Source organism: Ranitomeya imitator, chromosome 3 (assembly GCF_032444005.1).
Source record: "Ranitomeya imitator isolate aRanImi1 chromosome 3, aRanImi1.pri, whole genome shotgun sequence".
NCBI lineage: Eukaryota > Metazoa > Chordata > Amphibia > Anura > Dendrobatidae > Ranitomeya > Ranitomeya imitator.
This window is the reverse complement of record NC_091284.1, coordinates 468394927-468414891: the sequence shown is the minus strand read 5'-3', so window position 1 is coordinate 468414891 and position 19965 is coordinate 468394927. Positions and strand designations below refer to the sequence as shown.

Below are 19965 nucleotides of genomic sequence, written 5' to 3'. Positions count from 1 at the left end.
ACGTTTTGTGCGTCGTGTCCGCCATTTTCGACCGCATATGCGCGGCCGAAACTCCGCCCCCTCATCAACACTCATCGCAATGGGCAGCGGATGCGTTGTAAAGCTGCATCCGCTGCCCATGTTGTGCTACATTTAACACACTGTCCGTCGGTACGTCGGGCCAACGCATGGCGATGGCCCCGTACCGACACTAGTGTGAAAGTAGCCTAAGAATGCGGGAGCTTCCTCTTCAACTCCATCAGCACCCTTGAGATCTTGATCGTGTTGTCCTGATGTTTGCTATGGCAGTTCATGGCCAAAAAGCCTTAGTCTGCTGGTTATAGCAGCTTGTTCAGAAGTTATAAACATTTAGGTGGTAAAAAATAAACTTTCATTCCTGTCATGCCACTTTACATTAATTCCTGAAAAGCACCCGAAGGGTTAAAGTACCCAAAACCAAATTTTGAATACATTGAGGGGTGCAGTTTTTAAAATGGTATCATATTTGGTGACTTCCAATATATAGAACCCCCAAAGTCACTTCAAAAAACGGAACTTGTCCCAATAAAAATACGTTTTGTAAAGTTTCCTTGAAAAACAATGAAAAATTACTTCTACATTTTTAAATCTTCTAAAATGCTAAAATAAAACATTATACAAATGGTGCTGATGTAAAGCAGACATGAGGGAAATGTTATGAAGGCTTTTTGTGGTATAACTAAGTGATATTCATTCAAAGTTTAAAAATTGCCATTTTTTGCCATGTGTCAAATTTCTGATATTTTGATAAATTCAAGAAAAACAAATTCACCATTATCAGAAAGTATAGTATGTCATGAAAAAAAAAGTCTCAAAATTAATGAGATGAGTTATTACTACATGAAGTGACAATGGTCAGATTTAAAAAAAAAAAAGCCCTGTAACTAAGGGGTTAATTAAACTAGTCTATCATGTGCCAGAATCGCATTTCATTTCTCCTATTCTGGCTAGAAATGGATATATCATAGGGCACACACGGCACAGTCTCCGTGCGGCCAGCGACGGCGAGCACGCGACACAGTCTCAGTGCGGCCAGCGACGGCGAGCACGCGACACAGTCTCAGTGCTTTCGATATGATGCGACTTGTGCCTGCTTCACCTATTAGATCACTGTTCTATTATATAAATTATACATAATAGGTCACATGTATGGGAAAAAAAAAAAAGCCACCATAAACTCATATCCCATAGTAACCAATTACAGCACAGATCTCATTTTCAAGAGCAGTATACAAAATTCAAGCAGCTCTGATTCTACAGCACCATTCGATGCATGCCAAGACCTACATGGAGGAGTCAGCTTTCAGGACGGCCTTGATAGGCGATTGCCATCATATAGGTCACAGGACGTCAGAGATATCACCCACTTTTAGGCTGTGTGCACATGTTGCTTTTTTTGCGTTTTTCGCTATAAAAATGCATATAAAACGCATACATTATGCATCCCATCATTTAGAATGCATTCCGCAATTTTTGTGCACATGATGTGGTTTTTCCGCCAAAAAACCGCATTGAGGTAAATAAAACGCAGCATGTTCATTAATTTTGTGGATTTTTCGCGTTTTTCACACTGTTTAATGCATTGGGAAGCTCTGGAAAAAACGCGTCAAAAACGCGGAAAAAAAAAAAAAACACGTGGATTTCTTGCAGAAAATGTCTGGTTTTGCTCAGAAAATTTCAGCCAGAAATCCTGAACGTGTGCATATAACCTTATACTAAAGGGGGGTATGTGTAGCTATGACTGATACAGAATGGAAAAATCAAATGAAAACACTGTAAACATCCATGCATGTTGGGGGGAGGTGTATTCAGCAACCCCTATAAACCTGGTGAGTGCAGTGACCAGAGCTTACCTTGATTGTTCATGTTTAACCCCATAAATGGCAGACAGACACTCACAGCGGCAATTAAGTTGCACAATCCTGATGGTTTGACAGTTCAAATGCTAACTGCCCCCACCCTACATGGGGGATAGGTAAATTCACTTAATATTGAAATATTTAAATATTACAGTATATAGGACAATAAATCAGGACTTGAAGGTTCTAATCACTGGGGGACTAACAGGAAAGAGAAAGGTAAAAACAAAAAAAACAAAAAAAAAAAATCGCCCCCCTTAAAATAAATTTTAAATAAAAGAGTTGGTTTCAACATATCACCACTTCCACATCTACCAAAGTATAAGATTATTTAACCCTGCAGTAAAATACTTAAAGCAAAGAACAGACACTACATTTTGTCACCAGTGGCTATAAAGTATGGTGTTACTCAAAACAACAACTGGTCCATCACATGGGTATGTTGACAGATAAATAAAGTTATGACTTTTGGAAAAAAGAGAAGGCAAAACAAAACTTGACCCTGCAAGGGGAGGATAAATATTGAGACAATTTAAAAATCAAAAATGGTTCCAACAGTTGCACATAGTCTTTAATGACAACTGCGTTGTACGTCTGGCTACCTGTAGCAGAGCACAACAGCAGACCAGGCTCTCTATGCTTCACCCCCTGTTAGTAGAGGAGAGGGCTGTATTACGGGAGAGCAATATTACTCTTTTCTGTCTACAGTTGGTGCAGCTGCCTTAAAGCACTCCCATCCTTCAGCACTGTCTATACAGGAAACACTGGAAGGAAAGTACCAATATGGCAGTTCCTGACACGGTTCATTAATAGAAAAATTACGTTTTAAAAAAGGACACATTTATCATCTACAACTGTAAATCTAATTAAGGATTGTAAATTAAATACATGACAGATTCCCTTTAAACCTGGCGCAGCATAGTAATCTGATGTAAGGAACACCATGTGCGTTGCATAACAGCGGTCCAGCGAGTTTGCTTTAAGTTACCGGGAATACAGCTCTTTATTACCATACCAGCTGGATCTGAAAACACATGACATTTACAGAGGTAGGGCTCATGCGGACGTCCGTGGATCTCGGTCCTATCAAGGACAGCAATGCACAGACTGGCCACAGTTCTCCTGACTGGAGCATGACAGCTTCATATATTTCTACAACGCGGTCTACTCTTCTCAGGGGACTCGCTGCCAGTCTGTACCCTGCAGTCCATGATCGAACGGAGATCCATGGACATCGTTTCATAGAATCTACGGTATATCTAATAAGATGTGAAATAAGTACAAACAACAAGGAAGGACTGAAAAAAACAACCAAAATGTTAACCTGTAAGTCAGCCACAAGGTATACCGTAATTTGACCGGCATTAATGCAGCCTGTGAACACCACCAGAATACTCTCCTAAAAAGAAAAATCTAAACATGTCAACTTGTTTGTGATTTTTCTTCGCCGCTTGAACCATTTCTTATTTCAAATCTACGGTATTACCATTTCAATTTGTATAATATTTCTTTATAGATTTTTGATAAATACCAATATTTTTAAAATCACCTGTCTCCTTTGAATCTGAATGTTGTGTACTCCAAATAAGAATATTCAGATATCAATGCAGCTAAAGAAAAGAAAGACTAGGGAAATACAAGTGTCGAAGTCACTTGCATATGTTTTAGTAGGAAAGACGACTAATACCCTAGTAAAGCAATTACAAAATGAAAAAAAAAAAATGTATGTATGTATCCAATACATATTAGATCGAAACGCGTTGCTTGTTTTTCTGTATTCACTGTAACTACATCCACTTTGCACAAGGACTTTGCAGTTTTAATGGAAAAATAAAGAATTGGAAATTTTAAAAGGAGCTGGAACTACTAACTTTGTTCACATATTGGATTGAAGACATGTTGGGTCAGGACGGGTTCCGTGCACCTGTGAAGCGAATCGGTGAGCTGACTGAGGCTTCGCCTCATATCTATTTATTTACTTTATAATGAATGAATGAATGAATGAATGAATGTATGTATATCTTATATATAATTGTCTAAGGGTCACTTCCGTCTGTCCTTCTGTCACGGTTATTCATTCACTGATTGGTCGCGGCAGCCATGACAGGCAGCTGGTGAGACCTATCAGCGACGGGCACAGACCGGAAGAAAATGGCCGCTCCTTACTCCCCGCAGTCAGTGCCTGTCGCCTGCATACTCCCCTCTGGTCACCGCTGACACAGGGTTAATGCCGGCGGTAATGGACCACGTTATGCTGCGGGTAACGCACTCCGTTACTGCCGCTATTAACCCTGTGTGTCCCCAACTTTTTACTATTGACGCTGCCTATGCGGCATCAATAATAAAAAATGTAATGTTAAAAATAATAATTTAAAAAACAAAACCTGCTATACTCACCCTCCGTTGCAGCTCATGCCGTCTCATCTTCCGTTGCAGGTTCCGGTGGCAGAAGGACCTGCCATGACGTCACGGTCATGTGACTGCAACGTCATCACAGGTCCTGCGCCAATACCAACCCTGGACTACAAGGGCTCCCTCGGAAAGGTGAGTATATGTTTATTTTTTCACCTGTGACAAACCTGGCGTGTGTGTGTGTGTGTGTGTGTGTGTGTGTGTGTGTGTGTGTGTGTGTGTGTATATATATATATGTGTGTGTGTGTGCGTATATGTGTGTGTGCGTATATGTGTGTGTGCGTATGTGTGTGTGTGCGGGTGGTGTGTGTGTGGGTGGTGTGTGTGTGTGTGTGTGTGTGTGTGTGTGTGTGTGTGTGTGTGTGTGTGTGTGTGTGTGTGTGTGTGTGTGTGTGTGTATATATATATATACATACATACATACATACACATACATACACACACACACACAGTGGGGCAAAAAAGTATTTAGTCAGTCAGCAATAGTGCAAGTTCCACCACTTAAAAAGATGAGAGGCGTCTGTAATTTACATCATAGGTAGACCTCAACTATGGGAGACAAACTCAGAAAAAAAAATCCAGAAAATCACATTGTCTGTTTTTTTTATCTTTTTTTTGCATATTATGGTGGAAAATAAGTATTTGTTCAGAAACAAACAATCAAGATTTCTTTCTCTCACAGACCTGTAACTTCTTCTTTAAGAGTCTCCTCTTTCCTCCACTCATTACCTGTAGTAATGGCACCTGTTTAAACTTGTTATCAGTATAAAAAGACACCTGTGCACACCCTCAAACAGTCTGACTCCAAACTCCACTATGGTGAAGACCAAAGAGCTGTCAAAGGACACCAGAAACAAAATTGTAGCCCTGCACCAGGCTGGGAAGACTGAATCTGCAATAGCCAACCAGCTTGGAGTGAAGAAATCAACAGTGGGAGCAATAATTAGAAAATGGAAGACATACAAGACCACTGATAATCTCCCTCGATCTGGGGCTCCACGCAAAATCCCACCCCGTGGGGTCAGAATGATCACAAGAACGGTGAGCAAAAATCCCAGAACCACGCGGGGGGACCTAGTGAATGAACTGCAGAGAGCTGGGACCAATGTAACAAGGACTACCATAAGTAACACACTATGCCAACATGGACTCAGATCCTGCAGTGCCAGACGTGTCCCACTGCTTAAGCCAGTACATGTCCGGGCCCGTCTGAAGTTTGCTAGAGAGCATTTGGATGATCCAGAGGAGTTTTGGGAGAATGTCCTATGGTCTGATGAAACCAAACTGGAACTGTTTGGTAGAAACACAACTTGTCGTGTTTGGAGGAAAAAGAATACTGAGTTGCATCCATCAAACACCATACCTACTGCAAAGCATGGTGGTGGAAACATCATGCTTTGGGGCAGTTTCTCTGCAAAGGGGCCAGGACGACTGATCCGGGTACATGAAAGAATGAATGGGGCCATGTATCGTGAGATTTTGAGTGCAAACCTCCTTCCATCAGCAAGGGCATTGAAGATGAAACGTGGCTGGGTCTTTCAACATGACAATGATCCAAAGCACACCGCCAGGGCAATGAAGGAGTGGCTTCGTAAGAAGCATTTCAAGGTCCTGGAGTGGCCTAGCCAGTCTCCAGATCTCAACCCTATAGAAAACCTTTGGAGTTAGTTGAAAGTCCGTGTTGCCAAGCGAAAAGCCAAAAACATCACTGCTCTAGAGGAGATCTGCATGGAGGAATGGGCCAACATACCAACAACAGTGTGTGGCAACCTTGTGAAGACTTACAGAAAACGTTTGACCTCTGTCATTGCAAACAAAGGATATATTACAAAGTATTGAGATGAAATTTTGTTTCTGACCAAATACTTATTTTCCACCATAATATGCAAATAAAATGTTAAAAAAACAGACAATGTGATTTTCTGGATTTTTTTTTCTCAGTTTGTCTCCCATAGTTGAGGTCTACCTATGATGTAAATTACAGACGCCTCTCATCTTTTTAAGTGGTGGAACTTGCACTATTGCTGACTGACTAAATACTTTTTTGCCCCACTGTATATATATATATTCTTACACACATACATATATACACACATGCATACATATATACATACATACATACATACATACATATAGTACAGACCAACAGTTTGGACACCTCATTTAAAGGATTTTCTGTATTTTCAGGACTATGAAAATTGTAAATTCGCACTGAAGGCATCAAAACTATGAAATAACACATGTGGAATTATATACTTATATACTTAACAAAAAAGTGTGAAACAATGGAAATTATGTCTTCTATTCTAGGTTCTTCAAAGTAGCCACCTTTTGTTTTGATGACTGCTTTGCACACTCTTGGCATTCTCTTGATGAGCTTCAAGAGGTAGTCACCAGGAATGGTCTTGCAACAATCTTGAAGTAGTTCCCAGAGATGCTTAGCACTTGTTGGCACTTTTGCCTTCACTCTGCGGTCCAGCTCACCCCAAACCATCTCGATTGGGTTCAGGTCTGGTGACTGTGGAGGCCAGGTCATCTGGCATAGCAACCCATCACTCTCCTTCTTGGTCAAATTGACCCCAAACACGCCTCTAGGCTGTGTAAGGTCTTTGTCCTGTTGAAAAATAAAATGATGGTCCAACTAAACGCAAACCAGATGGAATAGCATGCCGCTGCAAGATGCTGTGGTAGCCATGCTGGTTCAGTATGCCTTCAATTTTGGATAAATCCCCGACAGTGTCACCAGCAAAGCACCCCCACACCATCACACCTCCTCCTCCATGCTTCACGGTGGGAACCAGGCATGTAGAGTCCATCCGTTCACCTCTTCTGCGTCGCACAAAGACATGGTGGTTGGAACCAAAGATCTCAAATGTGGACTCATCAGACCAAAGCACAGATTTCCACTGGTCTAACGTCCATTCCTTGTGTTCTTTAGCCCAAACAAGTCTCTTCTGCTTGTTGCCTGTCCTTAGCAGTGGTTTCCATGCAGCTATTTTACCATGAAGGCCTGCTCTTAACAGTTGTTGTAGAGATGTGTCTGCTGCTAGAACTCAATTTGGCATTGACCTGGTCTCTAATATGAGCTGCTGTTAACCTGCCATTTCTGAGGCTGGTGACTCGGATAAACTTATCCTCAGAAGCAGAGGTGACTCTTGGTCTTCCTTTCCTGGGTCAGTCCTCATGTGAGCCAGTTTCTTTGTAGCGCTTGATGGTTTTTGCAACTGCACTTGGGGACACTTTCAAAGTTTTCCCAATTTTTCAGACTGACTGACCTTCATTTCTTAAAGTAATGATGGCCACTCGTTTTTCTTTACTTAGCTGCTTTTTGCTTGCCATAATACAAATTCTTACAGTCTATTCAGTAGGACTATCATCTGTGTCTCCACCAGACTTCTGCACAACACAACTGATGGTCCCAACCCCTTTTATAAACGCAAGAAATCCCACTTATTAAACCTGACAGGGCACACCTGTGAAGTGAAAACCATTCCCACTATCTCTTGAAGCTCATCAAGAGAATGCCAAGAGTGTGCAAAGCAGTCATCAAAGCAAAAGGTGGCTGCTTTGAAGAACCTAGAATATAAGACAATTTCAGTTGTTTCACACTTTTTTGTTAAGTATATAATTCAACATGTGTTAATTCATAGTTTTGATCCCTTCAGTGTGAATGTACAATTTTCATAGTCACGAAAATACAGAAAAATCTTTAAATGAAAAGGTGTGTCCAAACTTTAGGTCTCTATCTCTCGTTGCAGCTGCCTTAAAGCACTCCCATCCTTCAGCACTGTCTGTACAGGAAACACTGGAACACCGTTTTCTCTCGCTTTTTTTTTTTTTTTTCTTAAGTTTAATCATGAAATATTTAACAGGAATTTAAAAAGTTACCAGCAATGTTACTAGTAAGGTAACCTGGAAACTTTGCGTCACCTTTGTAGTTACTGCTTTCTTGACTTCCTGAGCAGATAGGAAGCCTTCTTTCCTGTAGGAAATCCTAAGCATAAAACCAGACTTAAACATCCCTTGCATATATTTAGACTAGGGCTACACAACAACAAATCTCAGAAACTGTACAATAAAATATATTTAACGCATCATGCAACCATTTTAGAACTACTTCGCTGTAAGATAAAAGTTGCAGCAAGTCACATGTAGTTTGTGACTTTTAGTTAAGTGCAAGTCAAGCGAGTTGCTTGCAACAGAAAATCAAACTCATTTGGAAATATTTGTGACCAGCAGGAATCACTAGATGCGATAGCATGTTCTCGTCACTGGGAAAGAAGCATCAATGAAGCAGAGAGACTTTTAAGAAGCAGCAAAACAAGCAGGCAGCAATAGTCTATTCGGCAGCCGAAAACTGCAGACCAGGAGAGACTGCCTCTAAGAAATTCAGCAGCAGTTTCTCAGACTGACATGGAGTTTATTAATACAACACTATTAGGGTCCGTTTCCACAGTCAGTAACCGCAGCGTCCAATCCGCAGCGGCCAGATATTACAGAATAGTGGAGGGGACACAAAAGAGCACAGTGAGGTCAAAAATACGTTGTAAAAAAAAACAAAAAAAAAAAAAAACAGATCACAGTCATATGCAAGTGCTAGTCAAAAGATGGAAAAAAAACAGGGTATTTAGCTGCTACTTTAAAAAAAAAAATGTATACTAAGCTGCTCCACCAATCGTCAAGGTATACCCATATAGAGCAGTCCTATCTAATGTATATAATCCCTGTCTGATGTATTTAAAAACCTGATCATCTGTATAGTACCTGTATAAGCAGGGTTCAGAGAGGGAATATCCATGTGGACATGCTGGATGGAACAGCTTTGATGCAAATGACCCATAAGGAGTGGTAACTCCCTAGTCTTGTAGAAACAAGAGAACAATTATTAGAACCAGAAACACATGGGCTACTTGCACATTGAACAAGTCTGTTCACACACCACGAAGAAACTTGAAGACAAGAGCACAGCGAGATCAAAAATACTGTTGTATTAAAAAAAAAAAAAAAAATCACAGTAATAAGCAAGTGCTAGTCACTAGTCAGCTTAGTATACATTTTTTTGCAAAAAAAAAACGTATCAACTAAATACCCTGTTTTTTCCCATCTTTTGACTAGCACTTGCTTATTACTGTGATTTTTTTACAACAGTATTTTTGATCCGTAACAGAATAAATAAAATAAAAAATAATTCTGGAGAAATTAAATATCATCCAACAGATATAGTGGAGGAATTTGCCAGGTTTTACCATAAACTATATTTCAAAAACTTGACCGGCACATCCAAACATAGACTAAGTGTGAACAGGTGCTGAACCTAGAGTCGCCAACTCATATATAGTTAAAGTAAATAAGGCAGCATATTGCAGCGCTAAAACATGTAAACTTGAAATACGAAATTTGAACTGCATTACTGCACTAGAAATATGAAAAATGAGAGCGTTTAGCGCATAAAAATGGCCAATTTTATGTTTACCTGGTAGCCCCTTTACGGCATCTCTCTTATACCAGGTCCTAAACTTTCCTTACCTCGCTGAGAATAAACGTCTCCATCTGAATGGGTACATGTGAAACCTCTTCCTAGACTAAAATTCGCTCTCTCTGTGGAGGAGTATTGGACCTGCTGTAATTAAAACACCTGTAGGCTAGGAGGCGGAGTGCACGATCAGAAGGCTAAAGAATACATTTCAAAAACCTGACCGGCACATCCAAACATAGACTAAGTGTGTACAGGTGCTGAACCTAGAGTCGCCAACTCGTATATAGTTAAAGTAAATAAGGCTGCCTTACCATAAACTATATAACTTAAAAGACAATCCCTCATTATCTAAACCAGATCCCCAAAAAATAAAGTACTTTCTCAAAAAATTACAGCTTCCCAAAATAGAATCTTCAGAATTAGCCAAGCTTACAACTACTATTACTGTATCCTAAGTTATAGAAACAATTACAAATCTCAAATCACAAAAATCACCGGGGCCCAATGGGCTAATAAATGAATACTATATGACCTTCTCGGAAAATCTTGCTCCCCATATGACAAAATTTTTTAATCTGGCCTCAAACTCCGGGTTTTTTTCCTAAAGAAATGCTCGAAGCTATCTTAAAAACCCCAAAGCGATCTGGATGAAATAAAAAATTACAGACCAATATCACTTATAAATACAGTTCTTAAAATCTATTCAAAAATTTTGGCCACCAGACTAAAAAAAAATTCTACCAAAAATAATAAATACTGTTCAATCTGGATTTATCGAGGGAAGACAAACTTCTGATGCCACCAGAAGACTCCTTAACATTTTGAGCAAAATTAATTCTAATAATACGCCTTCTGTCTTTCTGGTGCTTGACGCCGAAAAATAGAATTATTCTTACCGTTAATTCGGTTTCTAGTAACCCACCACGACAGCACACCTGGAGGATGTTACCCCTTTCCTAATAGGGACAGGAAATTGACAAGAGGTTAAATAACCCCTCCCTCATCCTCCCCTCAGTGTTATTATAAAGGACCACAGGAGAATGAATGCTTCAAATTATATTTATTCTTTTCAGAACGTATATTAAGCAAAGGGAGGGATTACTCCTGCTGTCGTGGTGGGTTACTAGAAACCGAATTAACGGTAAGAATAATTCTATTTTCTCTGGTAACCCCCCACGACAGCACACCTGGAGCAGTACCCAAGAGTAATTTTTAGGGAGGGACTACAGCACTAAGGACTTTTTCTCCGAAGGCTAAGTCTTCTTTTGACATCAGGTCAAGCCTGTAATGTTTGGAGAACGTATGGACCGAGGACCACGTAGCCGCTCTGCATATTTGCTCGATGGAAGCACTGGCTTTCTCGGCCCAGGAGACAGCTGTTGCTCTAGTAGAATGGGCTGTAAGCTTTCCTGGTGGAGGAAGGCCCTGAATTTGATAAGCCTCCAGGATTGCTCTTTTGATCCAATTTGCAATTGTGGATCTGGAAGTCTTCTTCCCTTTATTCTGGCCGAGAAGATGAATAAACAGATTTTGATCCTTTCTAATCTTCTCTGATGCATGAAGATAATAGAGTACCATTCTTCGAACATCCAAAGTATGGAAATGTTCCTCTTCCTCATTCTTTGGTTCTTGATAGAATGATGGAAGAATTATCTCCTGCGATTTGTGGAAATCGGAGACGACCTTTGGGAGAAAGGATGGGTCTAATCGTAGGATAAGCCTGTCCTGAAGAATCTTCATGTAGGGCTCATTGATTGACAGGGCTTGTAGTTCACCCACTCTTCTGGCTGTTGTTATAGCTACCAGGAAGGTGGTTTTCCAAGCGAGTTTATCCATGGTTATGGAAGATAAGGGTTCAAATGGTGGCAGTGTAAGTCCTTTCAGGACTATATTCAGGTCCCAGGATGGAACTATATTTATGGGTCTTGGAGATATGCGGGATGCCGCCGTCATGAATCTTCTTACCCATCTATGGTTGGCTAGAGACTGGTCAAAATAAGAGCTCAAGGCTGCCACTTGTACCTTGAGGGTGCTGGGTCTGAGACCCTTCTCCAGCCCATCTTGTAGAAAATCCAGGATCTTGGCTAGGTTTGGTTTATCTGGGTTAGGTTGCTCAGGAGCACACCACGTGATGAACGTCTTCCAGATCTTTTGGTAAATAGAATTAGTTACCGTTTTGCGACTTTTTTGTAATGTTTCAATTACTCTCTTTGATAGTCCTCTAGTTCTCAGAATTGAGAATTCAGAAGCCAGGCATTTAGGTGTAGCCTCTCGGGATCTGGATGCAGTATTGGCCCCTGGTAGAGAAGGTCTTTGACCGGTGGAAGTGCTATTGGCCCATCTATCTTTAGACTGATGAGGGCCCCAAACCAACCTCTTTTGGGCCAAAGTGGAGCCACTAGGATCACCTTGAGTTTTTCTGCCCTTATTTTCTGCAGGACTTTTGGTAGGATCGGCAATGGCGGGAACGCGTATGCTAGCGAGAATGTCCATGGCTGGACCAATGCGTCCACAGCTAACCCCGGATTCATCGGATCTAGCGAGAAGAACTGGTCTACCTTTGCGTTCTGACTGTTCGCGAACAAGTCCACTTCTGGCTGTCCCCATCTTTTGACTAGTATCTGAAAGACTTCTGGGTTTAGGCTCCATTCTCCTGGATGGACCTCTGTTCTGCTCAGGAAGTCGGCTTGTACGTTTATCTCCCCTTTTATGTGTAGGGCGGATATGGAGAGAACATGTTCTTCGGCCCACGAAAATATTCTTGCTGATATTCTTTTTAGATCTTCGTGTTTTGTACTTCCCTGGTGGCGAAGGTGGGCAACTGTTGTCATGTTGTCTGAGTATATTTTTAAGTGGGAATTTTGTACAAGAGTTACCGCCACTTTGAGAACTTCTTCTACTGCTTTTAGTTCCTTGAAATTCGAGGATTGTTGTGCTATTTCGGCTGACCAGAATCCCTGGAATATGTGCTGGTCTACCGTAGCTCCCCAACCTTTTCCACTGGCATCTACTGTTATGGTCACTGCTGGGACCTGCAACCAGGGAACTCCTTTCATTAAGTTCTCTTTTTGTAGCCACCATGTTAATGAGGACTTTACATGCGGTGGTATCCGGATCTTTTTGTCTAGAGAACCTGGGGATCCGTCCCAGCTTGACAGAATATGAGTCTGAAGTATCCTGGTGTGGGCTTGAGCCCATGCCACCATCTGGATGCAAGATGTCATGGTACCTAGAACCGACATGGCCCATCTTAGAGATACTCTCTTCTTGTCCCGCAATGTTCTTATCCTTGATGTAAGCAGGGACCGTTTTTGTTCGGGCAAGAAAGATGTTTGTCTGTGGGAGTCTAATAAGACCCCTAAAAAGATCTTTGTTGTGGACGGAACCATATCCGATTTTTTGGGGTTTATCACCCAACCCAGAGATGACAGGATCTGGACTGTTGTTTGAAGATGTTCCTGTAGAATTGGAACCGTGGGAGCCACTATCAAGAGGTCGTCGAGGTATGGGATTATGCATATCCGTCGACTTCTGATGTACGCCATCACCTCGGACATGACCTTTGTAAAGATCCTTGGAGCTGATGATAGTCCGAATGGGAGGACATTGAACTGGAAGTGGTCTATGACTTCTCCTCTGGTGACTGCAAACCTTAGAAATTTCCGATAGGTTGGATGGACTGGGACGTGATAATATGCGTCCTGTAAGTCGATGGTTGCCATGACGAAGTCTTGCCCTATTAAGGGTACTGTCGATCTGACGGACTCCATTCTGAATCTTCTGTAGGTTACATATTGATTCAGCGGTTTCAGATTGATTATCATCCGATGGGTTCCGTTTGGTTTCCTTATCAGAAATAGGCTGGAATAATGGCCCTTGTTTCTTTCGTCTTTTGGGACTGTGGAGATCACGTTGTTGATTAAGAGATCTTCTATCCCAGTTCTCAGGGTGGACTGTAGTTTCGGTGTTGATAACGTTGTAGTTTTCATTCTTTTTTGGGGATATGATATAAACTCTATTTTCATCCCCTCTTTGACCAATCTTAAGGTCCACTGATCCACACCGATCTCTTGCCAGACTGGGAGGAAGTTCGAAATCCGACCCCCCACTATGACGGCGTCATTGCTTTCTCTGGTTTTGGGGTTGTGAAAGAAAAAGATTCCTGTCTTTCCCTCCTTTCGGATAGCTCCAGCGACCTGTTTTACCCTTTCCTCTGTATTGAGGAGTATGCTCCTGCTGAGCGCGGAAGGGTCTTTTCCTAGGGTTTCTAGGTTCTGGTAAGGTCTTTTTCTTGTCTGAAGCCTTCTCCAAAAGGTCATCCAAGGCTGGTCCAAACATATACTTTCCTTTAAAAGGAATAGAACACAGCCTCATCTTGGAAGTCATATCCCCAGACCAGGATCTTAGCCAGAGTGCACGCCTTACCGAGTTTGACAGTGCGGAAGATCTCGCCGTCACTCTCACGGATTCTGCAGAAGCATCTGCTAAAAAGCCTGTTGCTTTCTGGAAGATAGGCAAGGAGGCCAGAATATCTTCTCTCGGAGTACCTGAGGACAAGTGCTCCTCTAGCTGCCCCAGCCAGCGATGCATCGATCTAGCCACGCAAGTGGATACGGAATTGATGTTCAGTAAAGACGCTGACGTTTCCCACGACTTCCTTAGTAGTCCGTCCATTTTACGTTCCAGAGGGTCTCTCAGTTGGGAGGCATCCTCGAATGGTAGCGTGGTCTTTTTGGCTACTCTGGCAATCTGGACGTCCACTTTTGGAACTTCAGACCAGCATGACGCTGTCTCAGCATCCACAGGAAATCTGTCTTTGATTTCTGCTGGAGTAGTCAGCTTCTTTTCTGGGGATTCCCACTCGTCCAGAACTAAATCCCGGATGTTTTGGTGAATAGGAAATACCTGACGCTTCCTAGAACGAAGTCCTCCAAACATCTCTTCTTGTACTGACTGGGCCGTCTTCTCTTCCTCAACCTCCATAGTTTTCCTTACAGCCGTAAGGAGTTCTTCTATATCAGATGAAGAGAAGTAGTATCTCTCTTGCTGGACAGTTTCAGAGTCCAGGGATAATTCACCCTCCTCTGGGGGTTCGTCCGACGTCTCTCCTTGAGAGTCCTCCTGCTCTTCCTCCTGTGGATTAAGTTTCCTTTTCTTAGCCTCAGGAGGGGCACTAGGAGATGGTGTAGGCTGGGAAAGAGTGGCCAGAGATGTTTTAATCTCCTGCTGGATTAAGGTTTTAATCTCCTCTATCAGGGATGGCCGTTCCTCGCTGATAATTTTGTCTGTGCATTCTTTGCACAATGATTTCTTGTATGAAGAGGACAGCTTCTTCATACAAACTGCGCATTTGCGGGAAGTTTTTGTTTTACTTCCTGATGTGGGTTCCTTGTCCCCCTAAAAAAGAAGGGGAGAAGGAATCATAAGACTACAACCCACATCAGGGAAAGGACACCCTGGGCCAGATTACTTACTGGGGCCGGGATGGTGCTGGGATCTGCAAGAGCAGAGCGCGAGGCAGACGTCTCCATGATTTCACCACACTGTGGTCTTACCTGAGACGTCTTCTTGTCCGGGGCTCTTAAATAGGCGACCGGACACAGCACCTGTCCTCCTGTGAGAGGACCTCCTCCTCCAATGTCCGGATGTGGGGGGAGAAACCGCCGATATCCACGCTAACTGTCATGCGTTCCAGCGTGGAACGCAAAGGGAGCCTCCTGAGTACCGAAGCCGGCCGGCGTCTGACGTCACTTCCTGCCGCCGGCTTCAGACCGGAAGCCCCCATCGCGCGCACAGCGCTGGAGGAGGAGAGGGGCTGGAGAGCTCAGGGAGGCCTCCAGCCGAAGAATGCCGCCCAGACCTTGCCTTATCGGTGCGGACTGGTGGCGGAAGTCCCGAGTCCGGAGAGACGGGAGCAGCGCTCGGGGAAGAGAGGTAAGTCTGCTCCCCAGCTGCCCGGCATGGAATCTCTACTCCCCCCGGTGACCGCTGCCGGCACAGCACACCTGGGATGACCTCTTCATCCCTAGTAGGGACAGGAAAAAACACTGAGGGGAGGATGAGGGAGGGGTTATTTAACCTCTTGTCAATTTCCTGTCCCTATTAGGAAAGGGGTAACATCCTCCAGGTGTGCTGTCGTGGGGGGTTACCAGAGAAAAGCATTTGACCGGATTAATTGGCAATATCTGAGAATAGTTATGGAAAATTTTGGCTTCAATGAGGAGTGGCTGACATCGGTGTTTGCCATTTACTCGACCCCAAGTGCAAAAATATATATGTTAATAATAACCTATCAAAGGCATTTCCAATAAACAATGGAACAAGGCAGGGCTGCCCGCTCTCTCCCCTTCTATTTGCCCTGGCAATCGAGCCCCTAGCGGAAACAATCCGCATAAACAAAAATATCTTGGGAATTGATATAGGACATAAACAATATAAAGTAAGCTTATTCGCAGACGACATGATATTAACTCTTACAGATCCCCTCAATTCTATTAAAGGGAAGGTACCGCGTTTGTAGATCATTAATCAATGTAATGTAGCATAACATGCTGTTATAACCCAGATTTGAATGCATGTAAAACAGATTTCGTGTGATATATGAGTAGAAAGAATGCACTGGGGGCTGACATCTTGGTTTTGCAGCAGTAGCACGTCACTATCAGTGTCAGATTACGGCACCCCATGGACATAGGAGATAATAGACCGGCTCGGACCCTATCTGTAACATTGCAGCAGCATTAGCAGTGAGCTGGGCACGCCTCTGTGGGCTGCACAACTCACTGCTGTAGGTGTGACTAGCTGCCATTTTATTAGAGCCCTGTGCTATCTGCGGAGCTCCACTTGCTCTCTATCACAGGAGAGAAGAAGCTCTCACTGCTCCTCTGTACTCCAAGCACTGCAGGTTCTGGGCAGACATCCTCTGCTCTCACACCCTGCCCTGTGTGCTTCCCCCTGCTCTGTCTCCGCCTCCCCACAATCCCAGTGATCTCCGGTAAACTGCACTCTCCCCGTGTCGCTCTGGGTCTCTGTGCGGCGTGGGGGGGGGTCTCTGTGCGGCGTGGGGGGGGGGTCTCTGTGCGGCGTGGGGGGGGTCTCTGTGCGGCGTGGGGGGGGTCTCTGTGCGGCGTGGGGGGGGGTCTCTGTGCGGCGTGGGGGGGGGTCTCTGTGCGGCGTGGGGGGGGGTCTCTGTGCGGCGTGGGGGGGGGTCTCTGTGCGGCGTGGGGGGGGGTCTCTGTGCGGCGTGGGGGGGGTCTCTGTGCGGCGTGGGGGGGGGGTCTCTGTGCGGCGTGGGGGGGGGGTCTCTGTGCGGCGTGGGGGGGGGGTCTCTGTGCGGCGTGGGGGGGGTCTCTGTGCGGCGTGGGGGGGTCTCTGTGCGGCGTGGGGGGGGTCTCTGTGCGGCGTGGGGGGGTCTCTGTGCGGCGTGGGGGGGTCTCTGTGCGGCGTGGGGGGGTCTCTGTGCGGCGTGGGGGGGTCTCTGTGCGGCGTGGGGGGGTCTCTGTGCGGCGTGGGGGGGTCTCTGTGCGGCGTGGGGGGGTCTCTGTGCGGCGTGGGGGGTCTCTGTGCGGCGTGGGGGGGTCTCTGTGCGGCGTGGGGGGGTCTCTGTGCGGCGTGGGGGGGTCTCTGTGCGGCGTGGGGGGGTCTCTGTGCGGCGTGGGGGGGTCTCTGTGCGGCGTGGGGGGGTCTCTGTGCGGCGTGGGGGGGTCTCTGTGCGGCGTGGGGGGGTCTCTGTGCGGCGTGGGGGGGTCTCTGTGCGGCGTGGGGGGTCTCTGTGCGGCGTGGGGGGGTCTCTGTGCGGCGTGGGGGGGTCTCTGTGCGGCGTGGGGGGGTCTCTGTGCGGCGTGGGGGGTCTCTGTGCGGCGTGGGGGGGTCTCTGTGCGGCGTGGGGGGGTCTCTGTGCGGCGTGGGGGGTCTCTGTGCGGCGTGGGGGGGGGGTCTCTGTGCGGCGTGGGGGGGCCTCTGTGCGGCGTGGGGGTGTCTCTATGCGTGTATGCAAGCATCGTCCGATGGGACTACAAGTCCCATCGGACGATGCCTGCTACAATGACAGTGATTGACACATTAGCCAATCATGGGACAGTAATAGTCCCATCATCCGGCTGTGTTGAATGAAAAAAAAAATACTCCATACATACATGCCACATACATGCCACATACAATACATTCATACATTACATACATACAGACATACAGTACATTAAACATAGATTTCATACTCACCATTACTTGTCGCTTTGTTCCCCGAAGCCAGTGTCATCTGTAAAAAAAAAATATTAAAAAAACAAACAACCAATATACTCCCTGTCCGTAGATATCCACGAGTGTCCCACGACGATCTCCCATGGAGAGCAGCACCATCAGATAATGCGACTGCTCTCTAGGGGCTCCAGGAACACAATGACAGCAGGAAGGTATCCTTCCACCACTGTATTCCTCCGCCGCTGTAAAAAAAAAAAAAAGTCCCTAGTCTCACTTTATGCCATTGGTGTATGAGAAATTTTCCCACGCAGCTATTGCCATAAAGTGAGACCTTGTCCTAAGGTAACCTCTCAGTGATGCACTGCAGGAGCCATTGTCTCCTGTCAGTGTGTCACTGAGGGTCCTATAGAGCAGTGACATCACCCGATGTCACTGTTCTATAGGGGAGATCGTCGTGGGACACTCGATATTAATTGGTCTACGGCGGATAGGTAGTATACGGTTTATTATTTTACGTTTTTTGCAGGCGATGAAGTATGGTAAGTATGGTGAAATGAAGAATATTAAAATACTTTTTTCCTAATGTGTGCGTGTTTTTTTTTAACCCTTTCTTACTATTGGATTAGTAATGGATAGGCATCTTATTGACGCCTCTCCGTTATTAACCCGGCTTAATGTCACCTTACAATAGCAAGGTGACATTAACCCTTCATTGCCCCATATCCCACCGCTACACGGGAGTGGGAAGAGAGGGGCTAAGTGCCGGAATTGGCGCATCTTACAGATGCGCCATTTCTGGGGCGGCTGCGGACTGGTATTTGTAGCCTGGGGGGGGGGGGGCAATATCCATGGCCCCTCTCTAGGCTATGAATATCAGCCTGCAGCTGTCTGCGTAGCCTTTCTGGCTATAAAATATAGGGGGACCCCACGCAATTTTTATTTTTTTTTTAGGTCCCCTTATTTTAATAGCCAGTAAAGGCTATACAGACAGCTGCGGGCTGATATTCATAGCAGGCTACAGATATTGGCCCCCGGCCGTCGGCTTTCCCCCTCTGGCGCAGAAAATTGCACGGGCGCCCACGCGTTTTTTTTTTATTCAACCCTCACAAAGGCCTCTTTCACACTTGCGTCGGTACGAGTCCGTCGCTATGCGTCGGGCCGACGTACCGACGCACGTTGTGAAATTTGTGCCCGACGTGGGCAGCGGATGCAGTTTTTCAACACATCCACTGCCCATTCTGAAGTCTAGAAGGAGGGGGCGGAGTTTTGGCAGCGCATGCGCGGTAGAAAATGGCGGACGCGCTGGACAAAAAAGTTCACTTGAACGTTTTTTCGTGCCGACGGTCCGCCAAAACACGATGGATCCGTTGCACGACGGACGCGACCACGCGACGTGTGGCCATCCGTCACGATCTGTCGCTAATACAAGTTTATGGGAAAAAACGCATCCTGCAAGCACATTTGCAGAATCCGTTTTTTTCCGCCAGATCCGTTTTTTTCACTGGATCCATTTTTTTCCCGCCGGATCCGTTAATTCCCGCCGGATCCGTTTTTTTCCACAATTTCCTTTTTTTTTCCTGTCAGATCAGTTTTTTTTCCATCGGATCCTTTTTTTTCCCGCCTGATCTGTTTTTTTCCACAATTTCCTTTTTTTTTCTGCCAGATCAGGTTTTTTTTCCGCCGGATCAGTTTTTTCCCGCCGGATCAGTTTTTTCCACAATTTCCTTTTTTTTCTGCCAGATCAGTTTTTTTTTCCATCGGATCCTTTTTTTCCCGCCTGATCCGTTTTTTCCCGCCAGATCCGTTTTTTTCCACAAGTTCTTTTTTTTATCTGCCAGTTCCGTTTTTTCCCGCCGGATCCGTTTTTTTTTTTCCACAATTTCTTTTTTTTTCTGCCAGATCAGTTTTTTTTCCATCGGATCCGTTTTTTCACGCCAGATCCGTTTTTTTCCACAATTTCTTTTTTTTTCTGCCAGATCAGTTTTTTTTTCGCCGGATCCG

General features: G+C 44.7%; 1 protein-coding gene across 2 annotated transcripts in view; it reads right to left on the bottom strand.

The window, feature by feature from the left end:
- Positions 1-19965, bottom strand: part of LOC138670269 (ubiquitin-conjugating enzyme E2 G1) — a 111016-nt gene that overhangs the window by 43065 nt on the left and 47986 nt on the right. Inside the window, exon 1 of one of the 2 annotated variants that reach the window (XM_069757462.1) lies at positions 9054-9145. The exons of the other annotated variant lie outside the window; for it this stretch is intronic. Within the exon in view, the coding sequence (XP_069613563.1) occupies positions 9054-9129 (76 nt within the window). The 5' untranslated portion in view covers positions 9130-9145. Of the gene's footprint in view, positions 1-9053; positions 9146-19965 lie in introns of those variants that run through there. 2 annotated transcript variants of the gene reach the window in all.